Source organism: Oryx dammah, unplaced genomic scaffold (genome assembly GCF_014754425.2).
Source record: "Oryx dammah isolate SB20612 unplaced genomic scaffold, SCBI_Odam_1.1 HiC_scaffold_3, whole genome shotgun sequence".
Taxonomy (NCBI): Eukaryota; Metazoa; Chordata; class Mammalia; order Artiodactyla; family Bovidae; genus Oryx; species Oryx dammah.
In genome coordinates, this window is record NW_024070187.1 from 82,953,013 (window position 1) to 82,980,303 (window position 27,291).

A 27,291-nucleotide genomic window follows, 5' to 3' on the forward strand; every position below is an offset into this window, starting at 1 on the left:
GGATTAAGCCCTTGAGAGGTTCTTCCCTCCTGGGTTGGGAGAGGTCCCCAGGTTCATTTCCTGACTAACTGACTCTGTCTCATCAGCAAATCCCTGCCCATCCCATTCCCACAGATTTTATTTCCTGGTCAGGTTTCCTCCTAAAGAGTCAACCAGACCCTTGAAAGGGCAGGGCTTTCTGTTTCATGTCTGATATGAATCACACTTACTCTGATTCTCTTCTGGTGTCCACTGGAATGTGTAGGGGAAATCTGTACTTGTCTTTCAGGAATAGATGCTTGTGGAAGCAGCTTAACAAACAGGGGTAAACAGGTTTTCAGATTTCACTAGTGGCTTAGATGGTAAAGAATCCATCTGTGATGCAGGAGACCTCGGTTCAATCTCTGGGTTGGGAAGATCCCTTGAAGAAGGAAACAGCAACCCACTCCAGTATACTGGCCTGGAGAATTCCATGGACAGAGGAACATAGCAGACTACAGTTGCAAAGAATCAGACACGACTGAGTGACTTTCACTTTTACTTTCAAACAAGTTTCTGTCTGGCTGGACTCCTGAGAATTTTTGGTATGCTAATATAAGGGGTGAATTTCTAAGAGGTCAATATTGTAGACTGCATTTCTAAAAAGTGTTTGACCAAAGAACACTTTTTTTTTTTTTTTGCATAAAGCCTCTCAAAAAATTAGCAATCTATCAATAGACTTGAATCTCTGCCTTTTTTAATTACTGGAGTCTTTAACTAAATCTTTGCCCTTTTTAGTTACCAGAGTCCTTTCACTATAGATAGAAGGCCTAAAGCCCCTCTTTCACATCTTGAAAGATGAATTTGCCTAATTCATAAGAATAAAGAAGTTAAATGCTAAATATAAAGGGCATAGAGAAGGGCCTTGATGAAAGTTACTTCTTTTAAAGAAGCAATGATGATGTAATCGTTCCTATAATTTCTAGTTTTGTGATTTTTTTAATCACTACTTGTAAGATGGCTTTTAGTGGCTCCAAAGTTAGTTTATCATTTTCCCAAATGCCCAAAGGAAAAAAGTTAACACAAACTTCACAATTTCACTATTCACAGAAACTATTTCTATTTTTAAAGGACAGCAACTGGGTTTATGTTTCTGAAACAGAAAAACAGCCATTGCTCAACACTTGGTGTTTTCGCTTGCCTAATCATGAAGGCAATGGATGGGTCAGATGAACTCTGTTAGTGGTAAAGGTTTGCTTTTATTTCAGGATGAGTGCCAGTCAATTACTACAGGAAAAGCCACTTGACTAATTTCAGATATGCTTTTATCAGAGAACAATAAAATCTTTAAAAGTCACTTTTTTAACTTGAATTTTTTTTTTTCTATCTGAATTCTAGCTATTATTTGGAATGGAAATAATAGTAAATAAATTTATGATTAGACATAAAATAGACTTAATAGAGAACTTCACATCACGTAGAAAGGTACCTACTTACCATTAACTTCAACTGATGAGGTGTTTATTGACAAGGCTCTTGTGTTCCTTATCTTCTCATCTAAGACGCTGCGGATTTTCCTATTTCTCACTGCACTTGACTCAGCAGAGGGGAACTGGAACACCATAATGACATCTACTGTCGTCCCATCTTCCTCTGGACTATGACACAGAATAGAAAGGTACTTGTTCAAAGAATACATCCAGTATTATCCTACACTCTTTTTTTTGTATTTTATTCCCTTGAATTATGCCTCAATTGAAAGTGTCAGCAGCTGATTATCTCACATTGCTTCTCATTTATGTCACTCTGACTCAAGATTGTTTCATATATTCCCTCTTCATATTCTCTTTTTGCTTTAAGTGAATTTTGCCATTAATTTGAAGGCTTGTTATAGCATTTGTATAAGACTCAGACACTAAAATGTTATCAGCAAAATCATAAACCCTGAAGATTGGAAAAAACTTCAGTGGTGTCTTTGATCTATCACTCATGTGATACCTTCATCAGCTCTAAGCCTCCATGATAAGTGGTCATCTCACCCCAGCAAGTAATTAAAATAATGAGAAATTTACTTCCATAAATAGGCTATTTCTCTTCGGTCAGCTTTGATTTTAAGAGAGTTCTTCATTTGGAGTTGAACATATCTCCCTAAAGCTTCCATTCCATAGGCTTATATCTACCAGCTGGGACATACATAAAACAGTTCTCTCTTCCATGTATAGTATTTGAAGACACTGGTATTCTTGGTCTCTGAGTATTCTCCAAATTAAGTATATCCAATTCCTTGAACTTTTTCCATATAAACACGTTTAAGCCCCTTCACTTGAGGGGCTGGATTTTCATATATACTTAAAGTATGAAAATCAAACAGTTAAAGATCTTTTAAAACATGGAAAGCTATATGTTGATCTGCCACATCTCTTATTTTTACACTTCAAAAGATCAAAGCTATAAAAAGCATGAAAGCCCTATTTTCCTGAATCCCTTGACTTTAAAAAAGAGGAAATGGTATCAATTTGAAGGGATTTTATATACTGTGGTTCATTTAGGCTCTGGAATGTGAAGATATAAATAATCAGAATTTTATGTCAAATTGGCAAATATCCCCTCTTCTTAAATCAGAGGGAAAACATTGTTTACCAGGTGAAATGCACCCACACAAAAACTTACAAAATGATAGTGACTACAGATTCAAAGGAGTGCATAAGGCTATGCTAATTTTGCTAGGATGTTATGGCAAGTCAGAATTTGAAAATGGAGGGCAGGAAATCTAGAAAGTTTCAGCAAAAACATGCTTTGTCTCGCCTAGATATTATAAAATGTATCAAATTTATGTTGTAAAATCCTTCTGGAGGTCACTAGTTACTCGGTAATGGTGTAAGAAACTTGGAGTCATTCTGCAAATAAGAAAACTGATTATTATTTCCTTCAAATATATCCATCTGGATATTCTCATTTTTTTTTTAAGAAGAGTCACACAGGCCCAAAGGTTTGTATGTTACATACATGTTCTGCTATGAACTTTCCAGACAACTGAAACCTCTGAGGAATTTCTCAGTCTATATGAGTCTTCTCCTCCACCTCCACAAATGGAAATTTATTTCAACATTTATTTCAAATTTATTTCTTTGTGTTTGGGCATGCCTCCTGTCACTAGGGGTTCAATACAGGAAAGACTTGTGACCCTATTTTGTAGTCAACTTTGGCTCCTTAATATTTTTAAAATGACATATATATTGAGAGAATACAATTTGGTACATGCAGTGACATGCTGCTGGGTTTTCTCAAGGCCTGGTTTCTGGTAGTCTCAGGCCTTACCATCCATCACTTGATGGGATTTGAATCCTGTTCTGTCACTTGGGGAATTTTGAACGTTTCACGTAACCTCCCAAAGTCTCAGTTTTTGCATTTACAAAATGATGGTGAGACTGTTGTTGCAATTACATTAATAAGAAATCCTGGCCAAAAGCCAGTCTCATAGAGGCAACAGTGTATAAAGGTTCCTGTCTCCTGTGCTTTGGTCACTCCAGACTGGGAAGTCACCTTTGCCCAAGCATACGTACGTCAGTTTCACTACTTGGTTCTTGATATAATGCTTGTTGAAGGCCGAATCTATAAATGTCTCATCCACCTGTTATTACAATAAAGAGAAACTATGTGTTAATAAGATATTTTATAATAAGAACATACCACTGATTAAATGTTAAAGTAAAATAAAAATGTTTAACATGAGTGATATCATTATTTAAACCACTGGTTCTCAAATCTAACAGTGCAACAGAATCATTTTCAGACAAAAAAAAAAAAAAAAGACTTAAAAGATGCTGGAGTGCCTCTGCCAGAGTTTTGGTTATAAATTACCCTGAGGAAACCTAAGCATTTGTAGTTGTAAAAATCTCCCAGATGACTCTAATATGCTGATGCAGGTATTTGGGATAGACATTATGTTCCTAAAATTCCATAGAAAGTGAAGCAGAAAGATGGAGAGCAGAGATGGGATATAGAGGGAGTCCTTGAGAGGTGGTGGAGAGAACCCTGGCTTAGTACTGGGTTTGAAGCCAACCTGTTCTGCTACTCATGAACTGGGCGACTGTGGGAAAGTTACTGAGCCAATTTGAGCCTCAGTATCCTAACATCTAAAACAAAGATGTTGATATGCTACTCATAGGATTGTAAAGATTAAACAAATATAAAATGCAGGGTATATTTTGGTAGTAGCCTGTCGGTGGATCAGGTTAACACCCATCCTGGCATTGCAAGTCTCAGATTTCTTTGCAGGTCTTTGGATGTGAGTACAGGGAAGAAGTATCGGAAATTTAGGAATGATTTTTAATTGTTGTTGACTGTGAGCCCTAGAGTGGGCAAGGGAGGAAGAAAGAGTAAGATGCTCTTGCAGTTCTAGATCAAAGTTGTGTTATTCAGTTTATGTCAATAGGGAAGTAGAAGGAAAACTACTGTTTTGGGTCTGTTTGAGCAGAATTTTAATCACCTGCTGAGGCATCATATTAGAACTGGACATGGAACAACTGACTGGTTCAAAATTGGGAAAGGAGTATGTCAAGGCTGAATATTGTCACCCTGCTTATCTAACTTATATGCAGAGTACATTATGCAAAATACCAGGCTAGAGGAATCAAAAGCTGGAATCAATATTGTTGGGAAAAATATTAGCAACCTTGGAGAAGGAAATGGCAACCCACTTCAATATTCTTGTCTGGAAAATCCCATGGATGGTGGAGCCTGGTAAGCTACAGTTCATGGGGTCCCAAAGAGTTGGACACAACTGTGCAACTTCACTTTCACGTTCACTTTCAGATATGCAGGTGACACCACTCTAGTGGCAGAAAATGAAGAGGAACTAAAGAGTCTTTTGATGAGAGTGAAAGAGGAGAGTGAAAAAGGTCCCTTAAAACTCAACTTTCAAAAACCTAAGATCATTGTATCCAGTTCCATCACTTTCATGGCAAATAGAAGGGAAAAAAGTGGAAGCAGTGACAGATTTTATTTTCTTGGGCTCCAAAATCACTGCAGACTGTGACTGCAGCCATGAAATTAAAAGATGTTTGCTCCTTGGAAGATAAGCCATGACAAACGCCGACAGTGTATTAAAAAGCAGTGACATCACTTTGCTGACAAAGGTCCATACAGTGAAACCTATGGTTTTTCTAGTAGTCATGAACAGATGTGAGAGTTGGTTCAGGTTCATATGAAGGTTGAGCACCAAAGAATGATGCTTTCGAATGGTGGTGCTGCAGGAGACTTTTGAGAGTCCCTTGGACTGCAGAGATCAAACCAGACAATCCTAAAGAAAATCAACTTTGAATATTCATTAGAAGGACTAATGATGAAGCTGAAACTCCAATACTTTGGCTACTTGATATGAAGCTCCGAGTCAATGGAAAAGACCCTGTTGCTGGGCTAGATTGAAGGCAAAAGAAAGGGGCGACAGAGGATGAGGTGGTTAGATCTATTGCTGACTCAGTGGACATAAATTTCAGCAAACTCTGGGTATTGGTGGAGGACAGAGGAGCCTGGCGTGCTACAATCCATAGAGTTACACACAATAGGACACTACTTAGCAACTGAACAACAGCAACAAGGCACCATGATGCTGTGACTTTTCACGTGTAGAGTTTGGCTTGCAGTATCCCCTAGTGACCAGTGTCATCTGAATCCAGGCACTGATTTTCATATTTGACTGATGAGCCAAATGTGTAAAAAACTACATCCTAAATCCTTAAGGAGGAGACAGGAAAAGTTTAACTCTTAATGAAAATAAAAAGAAGACTGTTTCAGAGATCAAGGGACAAATTATGACTTTCTTAGCACTATCAGGCATTCAAAAAGCTTAATTAGGAAACAAAATATACATGATCTCCCTTACTCCTTATAATAACTATGAAATAAGAAATGTTTGTTTCTTATTTCATTTGAAAACAGAACTGACACATGGTGACATTGTGTGAATTTCCCTAGCATCATGTGGATTAATAAACTGGGATTTAAATGTAGGTTTCTGTCTTTACATTCATCTCTTATCAATCACACAACCTCCTTGTTACATATAATGTATATTTTACTTAAATTTCTATCAAAGAACATATGACAACAATTTATAGCATAAACAGTTGATTGACTTAAAGTGTAAAACTTGTAAAGATATATTTGGTAATATATTTTTTACACTTTCCATCCAAGGCAGTATTTAGAAAACAGAGAAATTGCTTGTATCCAGAATATACACTCATTTGACTTTAAATAAGAAAAGTTTAAATGGGCTGAAGAAATGTGGGGTACATATGTTAGAAATGAAATTGTTTGGTAAGATATGTTTTCGTAAGAGTGATATTATTTTAATCATTCCTCTTGTGGTACTCAGAGCCAGTCCTGTTACAACAAAAGAAAAGAAAAGGCTAACCAAAAACAAAGGGGAGAAAATTGACCAATATTAAAAGGAATAAAAGTAAATTTCTTTAGGCATTTAAAATAGTCTGGTTTGTAGTTATCCTCTGAAATTCTACCCACAGTAGATCCCTTGGCTGTTTGTGACTTGTTGGTAAAAGTATTGGATTAAGTTTTTGACTCCAGATGACATCATTCATCTGGCAAAGCGCCTGCTGAGAAGACTATCCAGCCCCAGCATCCATTCCATCTTTGAATAGTTCAGGTGTCTGGGAAGGTAAGCGATAAAAGAATAACACAGGAAGAATCTAGGTAGAAGTAACTTTTGTAATCACAGAAGTATAGAAATTTCTTCTCTATAGTTCAAATTCCAGTACCTGTCCCTGTAAAGTCTCATTGGTTGGGCCTGGGGTGAAACCCAGAATTTTATGTGATCCATATGGCCTGGTCTGGTGTGAAGCCAAAAATCTTAAGGTGATCCATGTAGCCAGGAAAACAGTTTGAGAAATACTGGGGGACAGAGACTGGCTAAGAAGTTCCTACGCCAAAGGAATTTAAAATGGGAAATCAGAGAAAACACGAATGTAAACTTTATTGCTGAATAGAGTTTATATATGAACCTGCTTTCTAGAGATCCTCTAAAAATGTTTCCCTGGCAGATTAAGGCCTCTTTCATCAAATAATCTGCCAACACTTTGGCATTCTAATTCTGAATTCTCAGAAGTTTCAAAGGACACTGTTTTTAAAGTTGTGTGCCAACTTGTTATAAATTTATTATTTGCATAACTTAATAGATTTAGTGATTTATAAATCTATCGTTCTCCCTTTTGGGGGCATTTGCAGAGTTCTGTGATTGGAGTTAGTCTCCTAACATTGAATAAAAGTCCCTCTTTCAGGGTGGTACCTCTTTATGTATGATGATTTTGAAATACTGGAAGTTGAACTGAGATTAAATTATAAGAGGGCAATTGAAGGTTAGTTGTGTGTTTAATGAAAGAGTTAGGGAGAGGCTTTCAACTCAAACAAATAGACACACCCAGCCATTGAACTCTCATTCCCAAACTAACTCTGTTCACACATGTAGCCTGTCTTTCATTTTAGATGCTTTCACCATCTGCCACTGATCCCTCCCTGCCACCTATCAGCACCACCATTATCTTTCATGCTTGGGAGCAGTGTTCTCAGGCATGGCTCTTGTTTCCTGGCATGCTTGCCTTTCTCAGACTATTCCTTTGGTCGGTGGCTCTCTCTCTCATCCTGCTAGTTTTGCTTTTCTGAATCTCCTTCAAGGTCTATTTCAGATAAGACCTGCTTTGGATTAATTCCTTAAACCTCAAAGTAATCTTTCCTTTTTCTCTCTTAATTGTTCATATCCCTCTTATATCTTTTACTCCTTAATATAGTTGCTTATGCTAAAACCTTATCTCCTCTGAAGGTGAAAATCGCTCAGTCGTGTCAAACTCTTTCAACCTCAAGGACTATACAGTCCACAGAATTCTCCAGGCCAGAATACTGGAGTGGGTAGGCTTTCCCTTATCCAGGAGATCTTCCCAATCCAGGGATTAAATCCAGGTCTCCTGCTTGCAGGTGAATTCTTTACCAGCTGAGCCACAAGGGAAGCCCTCTACTAAACTGCAAACTCCTTATGGATAGGGACAATCAGTCTTTTCATACTCTACAATATGTAGGAATGTAGCATGGTTTTTTGAATGAATCAATAAAAGAAAGTGAGAATTTATTGAAAGCCTTGCATTTACCTTGCATTTGGATCACACCTGGTAGCTCAGTGGTAAGAATCTGCCTGCAAAGCAGGTGAATCTGTAGATTCAATTGTGGGTTCAATCCCTGGGTTGGAAAGATCCCCTGGAGAAGGAAATGGCAACCCACTCCAGTATTCTTGCCTGGAAAATTCTATGGACAGAAGAGCCTGGTGGGCTACAGTCCATGGGGTCAAAAAGAGTCGGACACAACTTAGCAACTAAACAATAATACTGCTTGCATTTATTTACCAGGAAGTTTTTATTAGCATTTTTTAATGAGATTTAGCCAGATTGAGATCAATACTCCTAGAGAAAAAATAAAACTGCCCATGAATATTTGAGGGGAATTTTTTCTCCTAGTTGACTTTTTCAGTAATTTGATTCCTGACATGTACAAGCAATGTGTAATGATTACCCACCTCCAAAGGCAGTCTATATTCTTTGCCCTTTAAAAATAAGGATAATAATCTTGATATTCCTTATTGAAATCCTTTAAGCTTGCTAAGCTATCTATATAAAATCTAGACTTTTTCAAAATCCAAGATTTAAGAACTGTGAATGATTATCCTAAGCCTGTATGGAACATGGCCAACGTGAGCACTGGTGGTGCTCACAGGATTTTAGAGACTTATTGGTCTCTTGGTCTCTTTAGCTCTCAAGGAACTATAAAAAGAACAAACTAATCCCAAGGATAGCAGAGGGAAAGAAGTATCAAAAATCAGAACAGAAATAAGTAAAATAAAGATCATAAAAACAATAGAAAAAATCAGCAAAACTAAGCTGTGTTTTTGAAAGGATAAATAAAATTGAAAAGCTTTAGTGAGAATATCTAAAAGAGAGAAGGCTCAAATAAAATAAAAATGAAAGAGTAGATGTTATAACACAGAAATACAAAGGATCATAAAGACTACTGTGAACAGTTCAGTTCAGTTATTCAGCCGTGTCCGATTCTTTGTGACCCCATAGACTGCAGCGTGCCAGGCTTCCTTGTCCATCACCAACTCCTGGCAGCTTACTCAAACTGATGTCTAGTGAGCCAGTGATGCCATCAAACCATCTCATCCTCTATCGTCCCCTTCTCCTCCTGCCTTCAATCTTTCTCAGCATCAGGGTCTTTTCCAATGAGTCAGTTCTTTGCATCAGGTGGCCAAAGTATTGGAGTTTCAGCTTCAGCATCAGTCCTTCCCATGAATATTCAGGACTGATTTCCTTGAGGATGGACTGGTTGGATCTCCTTGCAGTCCAAGGGACTCTCAAGAGTCTTCTCCAACATCACAGTTCAAAAGCATCAATTCTTCAGCACTCAGCTTTCTTTATAGTCTAATTCTCACATCCATACATGACTACTGGAAAAGCCATAGCTTTGACTAGATAGACCTTTATTGGCAAAGTAATGTCTCTGCTTTGTAATATGCTATCTAGGTTGGTGATAGCTTTTCTTCTGAGGGGCAAGCATCTTTTAATTTCATGGCTGCAGTCACCATCTGCAGTGATTTTGGAGCCCCCCAAAATAAAGTCTGTCACTCTTTCCATTTTTAACGCATCTATTTGCCATGAAGTGATCTGACCAGATGCCATGATCTTATTTTTCTGAATATTGAGTTTTAAGCCAATTTTTCGCTCTCCTCTTTCATTTTCATCAAGAGGCTATTTAGCTCTTCTTCATTTTCTGCCAGAAGGGTGGTGTCATCTGCATAACTGAGGTTATTGATATTTCTCCCAGTAATCTTGATTCCAGCTTGTGCTTCATCCAGCCTGGCATTTCGCATGATGTACTCTGTATACAAGTTAAATAAGCAGGGTGACAATATACAGCCTTGATGTACTCCTTTTCCTATTTGGAACCAGTTTGTTGTTCCACGTCCAGTTCTAACTGTTGCTTCTTGACCTGCATGCAGATTTCTCAGGAGGCAGGTCAAGTGGTCTGGTATTCCCATCTCTTTCAGAATTTTCCACTGTGAACAGTTATACACCAGCAAATTGGGTAATCTAGAAGAAATGGATACATTCCTCGAAAAATACAATGAAGACTGAATCATGAAGAAATAAAAAATCTGAGACCAATGATGAGTAAGGAGATAAAGCAGTAATAAAAAAGGAAAAGCCTTTTTCTCAAAAGGAAAAGTCTAGGACCTGATGGTTTCACTGGTGAATTTTACCAATCATTTAAAAAAGAGTTGATGACATTCTTTCTCAAACTCTTCCAAAAAACCAGATAAGAAGGAACACTGCCAAACTCAAACTGAGTGGCCAGCCTTACCTTGGTATCAAAGCCAGTAAGGATACTACGAGAAAAGAAAACTACAAATATTCCTGGTGCAAAAATTCTCAATGATGTATTAAACAAAATTCAACAGCATATTGGGAGGATAATACACCATAAATAAGTGAGACTTATCTCTGAGAAAAATTAATTAAACAGTCAATCCTAAGGGAAAGCAACCCTGAATACTCACTGGAAGGACTGATGGTGAAGCTGAAGCTCCAGTACTTTGGCCACCTGATATGAACAACTGATTCACTGGAAAAGACCCTGATGCTAGGAAAGATTTAAAGCAAAAGGAGAAGAGGGTGGCAGAAGATGAGATGGTTGCATAGCATCATCGAGTCAATGGACATGAACTTGGATGAATTCTAGGAAATGGTGAGAGATAGGAAAGCCTGGCATACTGTAGTCCATGGGGTCACCAAGAGTTGGACATGACTTAGTGACTTAACAACAACAATCTTTGGGATGCAGGGTTGGTTCAACATATGCAAAACAATAAATGTGACACAACACATCAATAGGATGAAAGGTGAAAATCATATGATCATCTCAGTAGATGCAGAAAAAGCATTTGAAAAACTACAAGGTTCTTTTAAGATAAAAACACTAAACAAATCACATGTAGAAAGAATATAACACAATAAAGGCCATATATGACAAAGGCACAGCTTACACCAAATTCAACCATAAAAGATTGAAAACTTTCCCTCTATGATCAGGAGCTAGACAAGAATGGTGCCCATTCTCACTACTCCTATTCACTGTGGTACTAGGAGTTCTAGCCAGGGGAAACAGGCAAGAAAAATAACAAAAGTATCAAAACCAGAAAAGAAGAAGTAGAATTGCCTTATTTGCAGATAATATAATTTTACATAGAAAATCTTAAAGATGCCACTGAAAAGCTGTTGGAACTGGTCAGTGAATTCCACAAAGTTGCGTACATATCAGTGGAGAAATTAAACATGTAGAATTCACATATAGAAATCAGTTTTGTTTCTATACACTAACAACAGAATATCTGAAGAATAGATAAAACAGTCTCATTCATAATAGCATCAAAAACAATAAAATACCTTGGGATAAATTTAACCGAGGAGGTGAAAGATCTTAACACTAAAACTGCAAAACTTTGGTGAGAGGAACTCTTGCACACTCTTTTTGGGAATGTAAATTGATATAGCCACTCTGGAAAAAACATGGGCATTCCTTAAAAAATTAAAAATAAACTACCATATGAGCCAGCAATCCTCAGTTCAGTTGCTCAGTCATGTCTGACTCTGCAACCCCATGGACCACAGCATGCCAGGCCTCCCTGTCCATCACCAACTCTTGGAGTTTACCAAACTCATGTCCATTCAGTCGGTGATGCCATCCAACCATCTCATCCTCTGTTGTCCCCTTCTCCTCCTGCCTTTGATCTTTCCAAGCATCAGGGTCTTTTCACATGAGTCAGCTCTTCACATCAGGTGGCCAAAGTATTGGAGTTTCAGCTTTAGCATCAGTCTTTCCAGTGAACACCCAAGACTGATCTCCTTTAGGATGGACTGGTTGGATTGACTTCTGGGTATACATTCAAAGGAAACCAGGATCTCAAAGAGATATTTGCACTCCCATGTTCCTCACAGCATTATTTACAATAGCTAAGATATGGAAACAGCCTAACTGTTCATGAAAAAATAAATGGTTAAAGACATAGTTGACCCTTGAAAAATGTTGGGGCTAGGGGTGCTGAACCTCTGTGTGATTGAAAGTCCCCATAAAACAAATAGTTTGCCCTACATATCCACAGTTCCTATATAAATATTTTCTTTCTACTCATGGCTCTGCATCTATGGATTCCACCAACTATGGTTGAATCATGTAATCCTACTGAATTTACTAATGAAAAAAAATCTGCATATAAGTGGGCCCTTTGCAAATCAAACCCGCATTGTTCAAAGGTTAGCTGTACATCCTATAGCCATGCGAAAGAATGAAATTCTGCCATTTATGACAACATGGATGGATTTTAAGGGCATTATGCTATGTGAAATAGTCAAACAAAGACAAATACTTTACTAAGTTACTTACATGTGGAATCTAAAAAGTTGAACTCATAGAGACAGGCAGCAGAATGATAGTTACCAAGGCTAGAGGATGGGGAAAATGCGGAAATATTGATTAGAGTACAAGCTTCTGGTTATAAAATGAATATGCTCTGGGATCTCATGTATATTGTAGTGATTATACTTAACAACATTGTGTTATATATCCTAAAGCTGCTCAGAGAGTAGATCTTAAATGTTCTCACTCAAAAAAGGGAATAATTATGTGATATGATGGAGATGTTACAGTGGTAATCGTTTTGCAATGTAAGTGTATCATATCATCAATTTTCACACGTTATATGTCAATTATATCTTAATAAAGCTGAAAAAATTAATACAAGAAAATGAAGAAACTAAAGATGAAGACATCTTTATATAATTAGTAATGTAATCCCAATGTGTTGGCTGAGTAAAAGTGATATACAACATGTAGATTTATAATATATATGGATTTAAAAACTAAATGAGAGAAGAACTGATGTAGAACTGAACTTTCTATTATAGTTGAGTCCCTTCCTGACAAGTAGAAAATTTTAGTGGACAGAGCACATGTTAGAGTTAACCTATACGCTCCAAATCTCACCTACATGATTTACAAACTGTGCACTTTAGCTTCAGGAGCTTAATTCTCTTATCTATAAAGTGTGAATAACAATGCCTCCCTTGCAATGTTTTATTGAAGATCAGACATGAAATATACAATTAGCTTTTTTCTTTCAGAATTCAAATTAAATACACTGAAGGCAGAGGTTGTGATACACATTTTCCTCTATTAGTCATTTCTAATCTTCAATTACAAAATGAATGTGAGTTTGAGTTGCCAAGTAAGAATTCAGTTACATTCTTCATCCAATTTTTCTGAACCTCTGAATACGAAACCTTTGTTGTTATTCTTGTTTTTAAATACGTGCTGCTTATTTTCTTCTCTAGACTTTCAAGTTCAATTACTCCTCTCATAACAGGACCATAGCCCTACACCAGGCATTGGGCCTCTTACTCCTATTACCTTATGCAACTCCAAACTTTAGATAGTCTAATACCTTTGCTAAATTTTTTACTTTGACCCGGTTGCCTTTTCTCAAGATGAGAGCATCCTGCTTCAGAGAACCAAGTCTCTCAGTGGTTCTTCAATTCCTTTATAGAGTGTTCCTGAACTATGTCTTCTCCTTACATCACTTTCTGTTTCCAAGTTCTTTGTCTCTACAACTCTAGACACATAATCTCAAGGATAGTTTGAGGATCATTTTAGGCCCTGTTCTGGTGTTCCTGGGCACAAGGAAGATAAAATTTAGAACTACTTTGGGTACAGGAGTCATGTGGTTTTTTTTTTTCTTTTTTGGAGACAACCCTAAGAAAGTTTCTAACCAGTGCCATTATTGTCAAGTCAGATGGTGGTTACATAGTTGACCGTTGAACAACCTGGGGAGTTAGGGCAAAAATATGCATATAGCTCACAGTTGGTCCTCTGTATCCCTGGTTCTGCATTTGTGAATTCAACCAACCACTAATCATGCAGCACTATAGCATGTATTTGTTTTAAAAATCTTCGTATAAGTGGGCCTGTGCAGTTCAAACCCATGTTGTTCAAGGGTCAACTGTAATTGAAAGAGAAAAATATAACACAGATTTACTTGATTTCTGGTGTTTTGTGGGATGGTAGATAGGAAATAAAATCATACAGATGATTCTTACAGATGACAAAAATTTATTAATAAAATGTAATATCAAATCCTAACTACATTGCTTACTAGCTGAGTGACCTTGGGTAAATTAACTTTGATACCTTGATTTTCTCATCTATAAAACTGTGATAATAATTGTACTTACTTCATAAGTTTGTTTTTGAGAATTAACTAAAATAATACAGATACAGTGGTTGAGGTGCTAAGCTAATTGAGAGCTTGGCATTCAACACATGTTAACTAATGTTATTGTTAGAACGTTACAAGTTTTTGGTTTTCACATTTGTAATGATGCTATACTTTAAAAATATTTCTGAAATATATTTCTTCAAATGAAGTGCTCCCTTAGTCAGTGATCCTACTCAAACTTATAATAATAATGAAAAAGACCTACCTATTTGGGAATATCATAGTGTCTGGTTACTGGAGTCTTATCTGAAGAATAATATGAAAGATGAGATATGTCCTTGCTGCTATCTAGTAACTGGAATGGATTTTAGTAGAATCTGAGCGTGAACTCATTTCCGTTTTGCGTCTCCATTTCCATTCAAATCAGTAAATCTCCAAATATGAGGAAGAACAAGATCTACAACCTGTCTTTCTTGGCTGTTTAATTAGCACTCACATAGATCAGAGAGAAGAATCTGGTTTATTCATTGGGAGTTAGCAACAATACACAGGGATGGCTCTGGATGAGGCCTGAATACTTCCTAGAATTCTCCTAAAGATAAATTCATGGGGCGTGGAGGGAAAGGGACACCATTTAACTTAAACAGGGCTAAAATAATACACAGCCTTTCTTGACCATGTGAACCCTAGTTGATCCTCTTTGAAGTTCTTCTGCACTTACTGTCCTCAATGGACAATTTAGTCCTTAATTATATCATGTGCTCTTCAGTTAATGTGTGTTACTATCATCACTCCAAAGAGATGGAAAGGAGTTTGAAGAGGTGGATTGTGTTTCCTTTACTGTAAGACTCAGGGGCTAAGAATTGTCATGAGCTGAATAATCATATATTTCATAGATTGTTTAGTTAGTTACATTGGGAAAACTAGCTCACTACCTGGGTTCCTACCTAACATCACATTCAAAGGTAGACTTAAGATGCATTTAAAAACCTTCTGTAAAAGGTAAAAGTATAAGTTTAATAGAATGAAAGTACGGTAAAATAATTTTATAACTTAAAGAGAGGAAATAAATTCTTTTAAAAATTTATGGGCAGACAAAACTGGTAAATATGATTCCTTTAAAATTATGGACTTCTGTTTTTTGAAGGACAATATGGCTCAAATTAATAAAAAATGGAATGGATAAGTGTAATGTCTATTACAAAAAACTGTTTACATATACAAAACATAAGAAAATCTTGCAAAGCAAGATTTTAATAATCTAATAAAACAGCCATAATAGAAAAATAGGCAAACAATAAGAACAGTTTTTAAAATGTATTTATTTTTAATTGGAGGACACTTGCTTTACAATATTATGTTGGTTTCTGCCATACATCAACATGAATCAGCCATAGGTATACATATGTCCTCTCCCTCTTGAACCTCCCTCCCATCTCACACCCCAACCCACCCCTCTATGTTGTCACAGAGAACCAGGCTTAGCTCCCTGCTCATTAGCAACTTCTCATTAGTTATCTATTTTCCACATGATAATGTATGTATTTCAATGCTACTCTCTCAATTCGTCCCACTTTCTCCTTCCCCTGCAGTGTCCATGAGTCTATTCTTTATATATGAGTCTCTATTCTTGCCCTGTGAATAGGTTTATCAGTGCCATTTTCTAGATGACATATATATGTATTAATACATGATATTTGTCTGTCTCTTTCTGAGTAACTTGTATAACTAGCTCTAGGTTCATCCACCTTACTAGGACTGACTCAAATTCGAAGACCTGGACTTTTTTAGAAATGGAAGTCTGAAAAGCTGACAAGTATATGGCAGTGATGCACAATTGAAATATGAAATAGAAAAATGCAAATTAAACTACAAATAAGATACACTTTTAATGTCTATTACACTGGCCGTAATTAGAAAGTCAAATGTTACCAAGTGTTACAAAGATAAAGGGACATAGGAATCCTCATGCACCATGCACTACAGATGGGAGTGCACACTAATTCAGCCATTTTGAAGACCACTTCAGCATCAGTTATTCAGATTAAGTGTATGCACACCCAATGAGCCAGTAATTCTGCTTCTAGAAGAACTGGAATGGATCCATAAAGGGATAAGTAGGAGGATGTTTAGTTCAGTCTTTCTTGAGATGATGGACAAGAGATCAGTATAGCAGATATACACTTGTTGTTTAGTTGCTAAGTCATGTCTGATTTTTTGCAACCCCATGGACTGTAGCCTACCAGGCTTCAATATCCATGGAATTTTTTCCCAGGCAAGAATACTGGAGTAGGTTGCCATTTCCTTCTTCAGAGGATCTTCCTGACTCAAAGATTGAACCCACATTTCCTCCATTGTGGATTTTAGTGACTGTAATTATAGAGTTAGGATTCCAAAGAAAACAAGGTTTTATTGATGTTGTTTAGTCACTAAGTCATGTCTGTTTCTTTGCAATCCCATTGACTGTAGCCTGCCAGGCTCCTCTGTCCATGGGATTTACCAGACAAAATACTGGAGTGGACTACCATTTCCTTCTCCAAGATATACACTATAACTCATTATATAGGAGTTAATAGAAATGATTTAAATGTACATTTATCAATATGGATAGAGTTAAAAAAAATGATCTAGGTAAAAAAGTATTAAACAAAAATGATGCAATGGTTAAATATTTGCTTCCTGCCCAATTCATAGAAGCCCCCTTGTGACTCAGATGGTAAAGAGTTCTGCCTGCAATGCAGGAGACCTGGGTTTGATCCCTAGGTTGGCAAGATTCTCCTGTGTCTGGAAAATCCCATGGATGGAGGAGCCTGGCAGGTACAGTCTATGGGGTTGCAAAGAATCAGACATGACTGAGCGACTTCACTTTCACTTTTCAATTCATATGTTGAAGTTCTAACCTGCAACATGACGGTCTTAGAAAGTGGGGCCAGTAAGTGAAGTTGGAGAAAAGATGGCAGAATAGAATGATGTGAGTTCACCTTCTCTCACAAAAACACAACTAACTGCTGAATAGCCATCCACAAAAAGAGTAGAATCTATCAGAAAAAAAAAATTCTACATGCAAAGACAAAGAAAACATCACAAGATGTTAGAAGAAGCACATTTACTATATAATCAAACCCCATACTGGCCGGGTGGGTTTCTCACAAATTGGAAAATAAATACATTGCAGAAGTTCTCTGATAGGAGTGAAAGTTCTGAGTCCCACATTAGGCTCTGGGGTTCTGGCGTTGAGAACGGGAGGCCCCAGAGCATTTGTCTTTGAAGGCCAGCAGGGCTTGAGTGTAGGGTCTCTGCAGGACTTGAGGAAATAGAGACTCTACTCTGGGACAGTTCACACACATTTTCATATGCACTGGGACCCAGGGCAAAGCAATGACTCCATAGGATCCCATAGATCTACTTGACAGTCTTACAGAGTCTCTTGGGGAGCCAAGAATCAGGTGTGGCCCACTGGCAGGGCAAGGACTTTGATGATGGGAATATTCCTTGGTGTGTGCTCCAGGGATTGCCATTTTTGCATGGAGACCTGGCCCCACCCAACAGCCTGGAGGCTCCAGTGCTGAAATACTTCAGACCAAACAACAAACAGGGTGAGATCACAGCCCCATCCATCAACAGAGAGGCTTCCTAAAGCTTTCCAGAGCCCACAGCCACATCTAAAGATTGACAGTAACACAATGATGGTGGGGGGCTTTACACTCCACTTACATCAGTGGACAGATCATCCAGGTTGAAAATCAATAAAAAAGCACAGGTCTTAAATGATGCATTAGGACAAATGGACTTAAATGATGTTTATAGAGCCTTCTGTCTGAAAACAGTAGAATACACATGCTTCTCAGCTGCACATGGACCATTCTCCAGGATAAATCACATGCTGGGTTACAAGAGAAGCCTTGGTTAATTTAAGAAGATTCAAATCACATAAAGCATCATTTCCAACCACAACAGTATGAGGTTAGAAATAGATCATGGCAACGCACTCCAGTATTCTTGCCTGGAGAATCCCATGGACAGAGGAGCCTGGTGGGCTATGGTTCATAGTGTTGCAAAGAGTCAGACATGATGGAAGTGACTTAGCATGCACATAAGAAAAAAACCAAACATTACAAACACATGGAGGCTAAACGATATGTTACTAAACATATTGGGGAAGTTCAATGCCATATTACCTCAGGAAATAAGAAGAATCTCAAACAACCTAACTCTACACCAAGGCAACTGGAGAAAGAAGAATAAGCAAAACCCAAAGTCAGTAGAAGGAAAGAAATAATAAAAATCAGAATAGAAATAAATAGAGAAGAAGAAAAGAACAGTAAAGATCAATGAAACTAAAAGCTTGTCCTTTGAAAAGACAGAAGTAACTGATCAACTTTTAGCCAGACTTATCAAGACAAAAAAAGGAGAAATTTAAATCAATAAAACTAGAAATATAAAAGAAGTTACACAGACACTGAAATACAAAGGATCATAAAGAGACAGAAGTAACTACTACAAGCAACTATACGCCAATAAAATGGACAACCTAGAAGAAATGGACAAATGCTGAGAAAGGTACAGTTTTATAAGACTAAACCAGAAAGAAAAAGAAAATATGAACAGACTAATCACAAGTACTGAAATTGAAACTATGATGAAAAAACTCCCAACAAAGTCCAGGACCAGATGACTTCACAGGTGAATTTTATCAAATGTTTAGAGAAGACTTGACACTTATTCTTCTGAAACTATTCCAAAATTTGCAGAGGAATGCATACTCCCAAACTCATTCTTTGAGACTAGCATCACCCTGATACCAGAACCAAAAAATATATATATATATTTTAAATTTTACTTTATTTTACTTTACAATACTGTATTGGTTTTGCCATACATCAACATGAATCCACCACGGGTGTACATGTGTTCCCAATCCTGAACCCCTCTCCCACCTCCCTCCCCATACCATCTCTCTGGGCCATCCCAGTGCACCAGCCCGAAGCATCCTGTATCCTGCATCAAACCTAGACTGGCAATTTGTTTCTTATATCATATTATACATGTTTCAATGCCATTCTCTCAAATCATCCCGCCCTCTCCCACAGAGTCCAAAAGACTGTTCTATACATCTGTGTCTATTTTGCTGTCTCGCATCCAGGGTTATCATTACCATCTTTCTAAATTCCATATATATGTGTTAGTATACTGTATTGGTGTTTTTCTTTCTGGCTTACTTCACTCTGTATAATAGGCTCCAGTTTCATCCACCTCATTAGAATGGATTCAAATGTATTCTTTTTAATGGCTGAGTAATACTCCATTGTGTATATGTACCACAGCTTTCTTATCCATTCATCTGCTGATGGATATCTAGGTTGCTTCCATGTCCTGGCTATTATAAACAGTGCTGCGATGAACATTGGGGTACACGTGTCTCTCAGTTCTGGTTTCCTCAGTGTGTATGCCCAGCAGTGGCAGTTCTATTTCCAGTTTTTTAAGGAATCTCCACACTATTCTCCATAGTGGCTGTACTAGTTTGCATTCCCACCAACAGTGTAAGAGGGTTCCCTTTTCTGTACACCCTCTCCAGCATTTATGCTTGTAGACTTTTGGATTGCACCCATTCTGACTAGTGTGATATGGTATCTCATTGTGGTTTTGATTTGCATTTCTCTGATAATGAGTGATGTTGAACATCTTTTCCTGTGTTTGTTAGCCATCTGTATGTCTTCTTCAGAGAAATGTCTGGTTCGTTCTTTGGCCCATTTTTTGATTGGGTCATTTATTTTTCTGAAATTGAGCTACATGAGCTGAAAGGTGAATTTCACCTTTTTCTCAAGGGCTCACGGAGCCTTCTCTAGGATAGATCACATCCTGGGCCATAAATCTAGCCTTGGTAAATTCAAAAAAATTGAAATCATTCCAAGCATCTTTTCTGGCCATAATGCAGTAAGATTAAATCTCAATTACAGGAGAAAAACTACTAAAAATTCCACCATATGGAGGCTGAACAACACGCTTCTGAATAACCAACAAATCACAGAAGAAATAAAAAAATAAATAAAAATATGCATAGAAATGAATGAAAATGAAAACACAACAACCCAAAACCTGTGGGACACTATAAAAGCAGTGCTAAGGGGAAAGTTTATAGCAATACAGGCATACCTCAAGAAACAAGAAAAAAGTCGAATAAATAACCTAACTCTACATCTAAAGCAGCTACAAAAGGAAGAAATGGAGAATGCCAGGGCTAGTAGAAGGAAAGAAATATTAAAAATTAGGGCATAAATAAATGCAAAAGAAACAAAAGAGACCATAGCAAAAATCAACAAAGCCAAAAGCTGGTTCTTTGAAAGAATGAATACAATTGACAAACCATTAGCTAGAGTCATCAAGAAACAAAGGGAGAAAAATCAAATCAATAAAATTAGAAATGAAAATGGAGAGATCACAGACAACACAGAAATACAAAGGATCATAAGAGACCTCTATCAGCAATTATATGCCAATGAAATGGACAACATGGAAGAAATGGACAAATTCTTAGAAAAGTATAACTTTCCAAAACTGAACCAGGAAGAAATAAAAAATCTTAACAGACTTATCACAAGCACAGAAATTGAAACTGTAATCAGAAATCTTCCAGCAAACAAAAGCCCAGGTCCAGACAGCTTCACAGCTGAATTCTACAAAAAATTTAGAGAAGAGCTAACACCTATCCTACTCAAACTCTTCCAGAAAATTGCAGAGGAAGGTAAACTTCCAAACTCATTCTATGAGGCCACCATCACCCTAATACCAAAACCTGACAAAGATGCCACAAAAAAAGAAAACTACAGGCCAATATCACTGATAAACATAGATGCAAAAATCCTTAACAAAATTCTAGCAGTCAGAATCCAACAACACATTAAAAAGATCATACACCATGATCAAGTGGGCTTTATCCCAGGGATGCAAGGATTCTTCAATATCTGCAAATCAATCAATGTAATTCACCACATTAACAAATTGAAAAATAAAAGCCATATGATTATCTCAATAGATGCAGAGAAAGCCTTTGACAAAATTCAACATCCATTTATGATAAAAACCCTCTAGAAAGCAGGAATAGAAGGAACATACCTCAACGTAATAAAAGCTATCTATGACAAACCCACAGCAAACATTATTCTCAATGGTGAAAAATTGAAAGCATTTCCCCTAAAGTCAGGAACAAGACAAGGGTGCCCATTTTCACTGCTACTGTTCAACATAGTTCTGGAAGTTTTGGCCACAGCAATTAGAGCAGAAAAAGAAATAAAAGGAATCCAAATTGGAAAAGAAGAAGTAAAACTCTCACTGTTTGCAGATGACATGCTCCTCTACATAGAAAACCCTAAAGACTCCACCAGAAAATTACTAGAGCTAATCAATGAATATAGTAAAGTTGCAGGATATAAAATCAACACACAGAAATCCAAAGATATATTTTTAAAAAAGAAAATTACAGACTATTATCACTGATGAATATAGATACAGAAATCCTCAACAAAATGCTAGCAAACTGAATCTAAGAATATATTAAAAGGATCATTCACCATGATTTCATGCAGCCATGAAATTAAAAGACGTTTGTTCCTTGGAAGAAAAGCTATGACCAACCTAGATAGCATGTTAAAAAACAAAAAACAAACAAACAAAAAAACTCCACTCCAGATAGTGGGCATTTTTTTTGGAAAAAAAAAAATCCTTTCCAGATAGTGGACAAAGAGGGAACTTAATAAAGACAATGTACAGGAGGTGGCTTTCTCTCTGGTGACTCAGATAGTAAAGAGTCAGCCTGCAATGCAGAAAACCAGGATTTGATCCCTGGGTCAGGAAGATCCCCTGGAGAAGGGAATGGCAACCCACTCCAGTATTCTTGTCTGGAGAATTCCATGAACAGAGGAGTCTGGTGGGCTACAGTCCATGGGGTCACATAGAGTTGGACACGACTAACACTTTCATAGGAGGTGGGGCCTTTAGGAGGTGATTAGGTCATGAGTCGGATTAGTGTCTTGTAAAAGATATCCCAGAGACCTCTAGCCTCCCTGCTCTCTACCATGCAAGGATACACCAAGAAGTCTGAAGTCTGCAATCTGCAAGATAGTCCTTTCCAGTACCTGAGCATGTTAATGTCGACTTCAGTCTTCTCACAGCCTCCATTACTGTGAGAAATAAATTTCTGTTGTTTGTAAGCCACTCAAACTATGGGGCTTTTCTATAGCAGTCCAAACTGACTAAAACAAGGAATTTATAACACAAAGAATAAAGTAAAAACATGAGCTATACACAAAACAAAAACTGTACTTTTGTAAGAATTATTACAAACAAAAGAATATATGTGAAATGTATTATGGTTGCCTGCAAGGGGAAGTGAATGAGAATAAAGGAGAAGAAATAAATAGTAGCAACTAGAGAAGGAGGGCTTCCTGACAATACAGGAGATGCAAGAGACAGGAGTTCAACCTTGAGGTTGGGAAGACCACCTGGGAGAGGACATGGCGACCACTCCCATATTCTTGCCTGGAAAATCCCATGGACAGAGGAACCTGGAGGGCCACAGTCCATGGGGCTGCAGAGTCAGACTTGACTGAATACACACGCAAACTCAAAAAAATAAATAAATAAATAAACAACTAGAGAAGGGACTTGCATGCTCTCATGATGGTAATGTGTTATCACCTAACAACTTTTGTATCTGAAGTTCTTTCACATCTACAAATGTATGCTTTACTGAAGCTTCCAAGTCTACTTTCTAACACTTATAGATGAACTTTTATAAGTGCATTTCTTTCACTTTCTTTGAAAAGATCTGCATTCCTCTCCATTTACTTCAGTAGAAACAATGTCAGCCTAAAGCAACACCAACAATGTTGGCTGTAACACATAAAACAAATATAAAATTTTCCTGATAAATATTTCTCAATGTTCAAAGAAATTATGTGTCTTTTTAACTAAGATTAATTAATTATTAGTACTTTCACATTGAAGAGGTTTTATGGAGTCACTCAGGGTCAGAAGAAGAAAAGGGGTACTGGGTTAATATAACCAAGTTTTTTCTGGCATTCCTCAAGAAAGGATTGCTAAAGCTAATTTTTAAGGTACTCTGAATATAGAAGAATGGAGGGTATATATCAATCTATAAATGTAACTATTTATTTGGGGAAATGAGACTGCAAGATAGAACATATGTGAATAATTTAATGAGAATTGAGTATATAACTTATAAACTCCATCAATAATATTACTGTAAATATGTTGCAACTGGGTATCCACATGGACAAAGATCAAATAGTGATATGAAAAAATGAATTTGGTTTGAGAAAAAAAAGAAATGTCTTGAATGAAAAAAGATTCTTTGACTAAAACAAACCAACATACTTGACATTTCCACTCTTTTAAAATAACTCTATGCTCTGTGGCTCCTTGTCAAGGAAGTTAACTTGACCTTAGTTTTTGAGTGTGGGTCACACACATCATGAGCAGAGCTATGATACAAATGAGGTTACTTTTGGGGGGATGTAAAGGCTGTCCTGTATTTCAATTTTAACAGAATTGTTGACATTACATTTCAGTATTTCACAATGTATCTATGATTTCTATCTTAATTAGCATGTTTACGAGATAAAATGAACATTTATAATCCTCTTTCCTTTTTTCATTCTTAAAAAATAGTTTAAATCTTAAAATGTGGTCTAAAAAAAGCATGTGGTTTTACTTATAACCACTTCTGGTATGATTAAGCTTTTCATTTGAGTAATATTGTGGTAGAATGAAAGAGTGATGGACTCGGATACCTTGGCTTCTGTTCTCTCACTTTTAAGTGAGGTGGTTGAGTTCTATAAAGAGTGATTTATCAGAATCATCCATTTGCCAGATTGTAGATTCCCTTAGCTCCCTCTCCTGACCCTTGCATCCCATCAGACACTGACTCAGAGGGTCTGGAGTGGGGCCTTGGAATCTGCAAGATGATTATGGTACAAGTGGTCTTAAAATCATGTTTTAAGAAATAGTAGAGGAAACAGCTAACAAAAATTCCTTCCACTTGCATTATTTAATAATAGAATTTTATCTGACTTACCAGATTTTCGCTAATCTCCCGTAATTCCATAAACTGATATGGGCTGTTTTGTCCAGAATTACGGTTGCCTCGTAGATCTGAAATTTTAAAAGTGGCATGATAATACTCCATTTTCTGGTCTGTGATGAAAAGAAAAGTCATTAAATTAAGAGGTTTTGAGGATAGATTTTGGGATCCAAGGCTCAACAATGATGGGGCCAATATGAAGTCTTGAATATATATCTGAGATTTTACTTTAGTTTAATAATAAATACAATAAAAATAATGATTAATGCTCTATGTTAATAATAGTTGTTGTTCAATCACCAAATCTAAGATTGGTATCACCTTCATTTTACAGATGAAGAAAGTGAGGCATGAGACACTGAATATCTTGCTCTGAGCTATACAACTAGTTAGTGGCTATTCAAGTTTAAACCCAGACAAGTGTAACTCTAGAGGTGGCATATTTAATTACTATATTGCTTCTTGCTGAGGTGAAAAGTATAGCACCTTATACCCTACTGAAAGTAGAGGTAAATAAGTATTTTTGTAAATTTTGACTTGTAACAGAAGAACCAGGGACACTAAGAAAGATGTGAAAAGAAAGGCAGGGAAAAGATTGTCTGAGGCTGGAGGTGAGAACAGTGTGTAATAGGAATGAATCAATCAGATCTCTGCTTGTCTCTCAGGAAAGGTAAGAAAACAGAGCAGTGAAGACTCCTGAGGAATGTAATAATCTTAGGAGTATGGTACAGTGGGCAAGAAATCTGCAGAGTTAGAGAATGGAGCAACCACAGAGCTACCACTCTCCTTAGGGAGCCATGGATCTAGTTAAGAAAGGGAACCTCAGGATGGTCTGTCTCTGAGGGACATCTCTGGACTCAGTAGTGCTTTTTTTGGCCCCTACAATAGCTAATATATAGGGTCCATATTATAATTGACATTATACTCATAGTAAAGGGGCTTCTATGTGTTAAATGAACTGACCTGAGAATCTTTTGCCATTGGTGTAAACTACAGATATTGTATGGGGCCCAGAACTATGTTTTTAGAAGCCCTGTAAAGTTCCTAAAAGAATCTTCACTGTTCCAACAAGTCTGGGGAAGATGACAACAGATAAGTCCATTCCAGTAAAAACTAGTTGTTTTTACAACATACATCTATGTGAGATTGACATTGTGGGCATTTATCGAAAATGTTTGCATTCTGCCGAGTAATGAAATATAAAGAGAATTCTGAAGTGAATTTTTGTGGGATTATAAATATATCATGTAATAGAAAAATAATCCCTCAATATTGTTTTTGAAAGAGTAAATTTTTTTCTGTAAAAACAAGTAATCATATTGCATCATACTTGTAATTGATTAATCACTTCAAAATTCATTATCTCATTGGACATGTATTTTTTCCTCTAGAAATGCTAATGGACAGAAAATGCTGAGTAAAAAAGCCAATTTTAATGACTAATTCATCAAAAATTTTCACTTGCATATACATGAATGATTAGAGTTTATTATGATTACTGGTAAATTTTAGACAATTGATAGTTTGATCTTTTGTGTAGACCCTCAAAAGAATACCAGATTGTGAGCTCCAAGGAGATGAGAAATTTATTTGCTTTGCTTACTGCTGTTTCTTGGTGCCCTGAAAAATACTCGGACATACTAGACAGTAGGTGATGAAATGATTGAATAAATTAAACAATTCAAAATGTGGATATTTACTAGTGAAAGTACATTATTTTTAGATGGAATTAAATTTACATATGTACAAATGAAACTTTACAGAAAAAATGAATCAAACTGAGCGAAATCCATAATTTTACCTACCAGAAACTAAGAAGTGAACCAGAAGACCGGTAGCCACAGCCACCACTGTCAGTAACAGCACAATGAGAAGGGCAATCATCCATGGTTTCAAACGTCTGCTTCGGCTGTCAAATACTGCTGCTCTGCAAAAAGGAAAACTCACCAGTTACTCTCATGTTGCAATGGTTACAGGCTTTCTGGTTGTCCTTGGATAAGCATATATTGCTTTCGCCTACCTCAGCAAGAAGACAGTTGTCTTGAATTTATGTCAAGGTTGGGGTTGCTCAGGTTGTGCTAGTGGTAAAGAATCTGTCTGCTTATGCAGGAGATGTAAGAGAGGTGGGTTTGATCCCTGGGTCTGAAAGATACCCTGGAGCAGGAAATGGCAACCCACTCCAGTATTCTTGCCTGGAAAATTTCAAGGACAGAGGAGCCTGGTGGGCTACAGTCCATAGGGACATAAAGAGTTGGACACGACTGACTGAGCACTTAATCAAGGTCACATTGGCATTAAGGGAGGTATTAAGATCAAGATCTGCGAATCCATGCTAGTGCTCCTAGCTTCTATTTCTAGAGGCATTGGATGGATTGCTGTGGTGGCCAGTGTTAGCATGTGGTACAAGTAGTACCTATGCTTGAGAAAGAACTGTTCCTTCTTTCTCCAATAGTCTTTTTAAAAATCTCTTATCTATCGATAGTTTTAAAGTTTACAAAGTGATTTCAAATCTATTGTCTTATTTACTTTTTTCTTTCATGTTTAACTATTATAAAAATTTTCAGATACAGAAATTTAGAAAAAATATTATACTAGAACATCCCTATATTCATCACATCATTTTATCAGTTGTTAACATTTTGCTATAATGGCTTTACTTATTTTTTTCTTCTGTATTTTAATGTAAAATAGGAAATCATGACTTTTCATAATACCAAATCCATCTTCAGGTTTCCTTTTTTGTCACTATTATATTTAGAGATGGTTTGTACAAATCAAGGACCTCATAGTAGCATGGTTCTTATGTCTTTTAAGTCTTTTTAAATATTTGAGTACTGATCACTTTTTAATTTTTAATGACATTGACTTGTTGAAGAGATCAAGCCAATTTTTCTTTAGAATGACC

The 27,291-nt window shown here is 36.9% G+C and overlaps 1 protein-coding gene across 3 annotated transcripts in view; it reads right to left on the reverse strand.

Annotated features, from left to right (window-relative positions):
• Positions 1 to 27,291, reverse strand: part of TMPRSS11A (transmembrane serine protease 11A) — a 57,509-nt gene that overhangs the window by 20,250 nt on the left and 9,968 nt on the right. For 2 of the 3 annotated variants that reach the window (XM_040238301.1, XM_040238300.1), the window contains exons 2-5: positions 26,192 to 26,313; positions 24,381 to 24,499; positions 3,522 to 3,589; positions 1,456 to 1,616 (exon numbers count right to left, since the gene is read on the reverse strand). In XM_040238301.1, coding sequence (XP_040094235.1) covers positions 1,456 to 1,616; positions 3,522 to 3,589; positions 24,381 to 24,499; positions 26,192 to 26,313 — 470 coding nt within the window. The remainder of the gene's footprint in view (positions 1 to 1,455; positions 1,617 to 3,521; positions 3,590 to 24,380; positions 24,500 to 26,191; positions 26,314 to 27,291) is intronic. The other variant, XM_040238302.1, reaches the window with a different exon arrangement.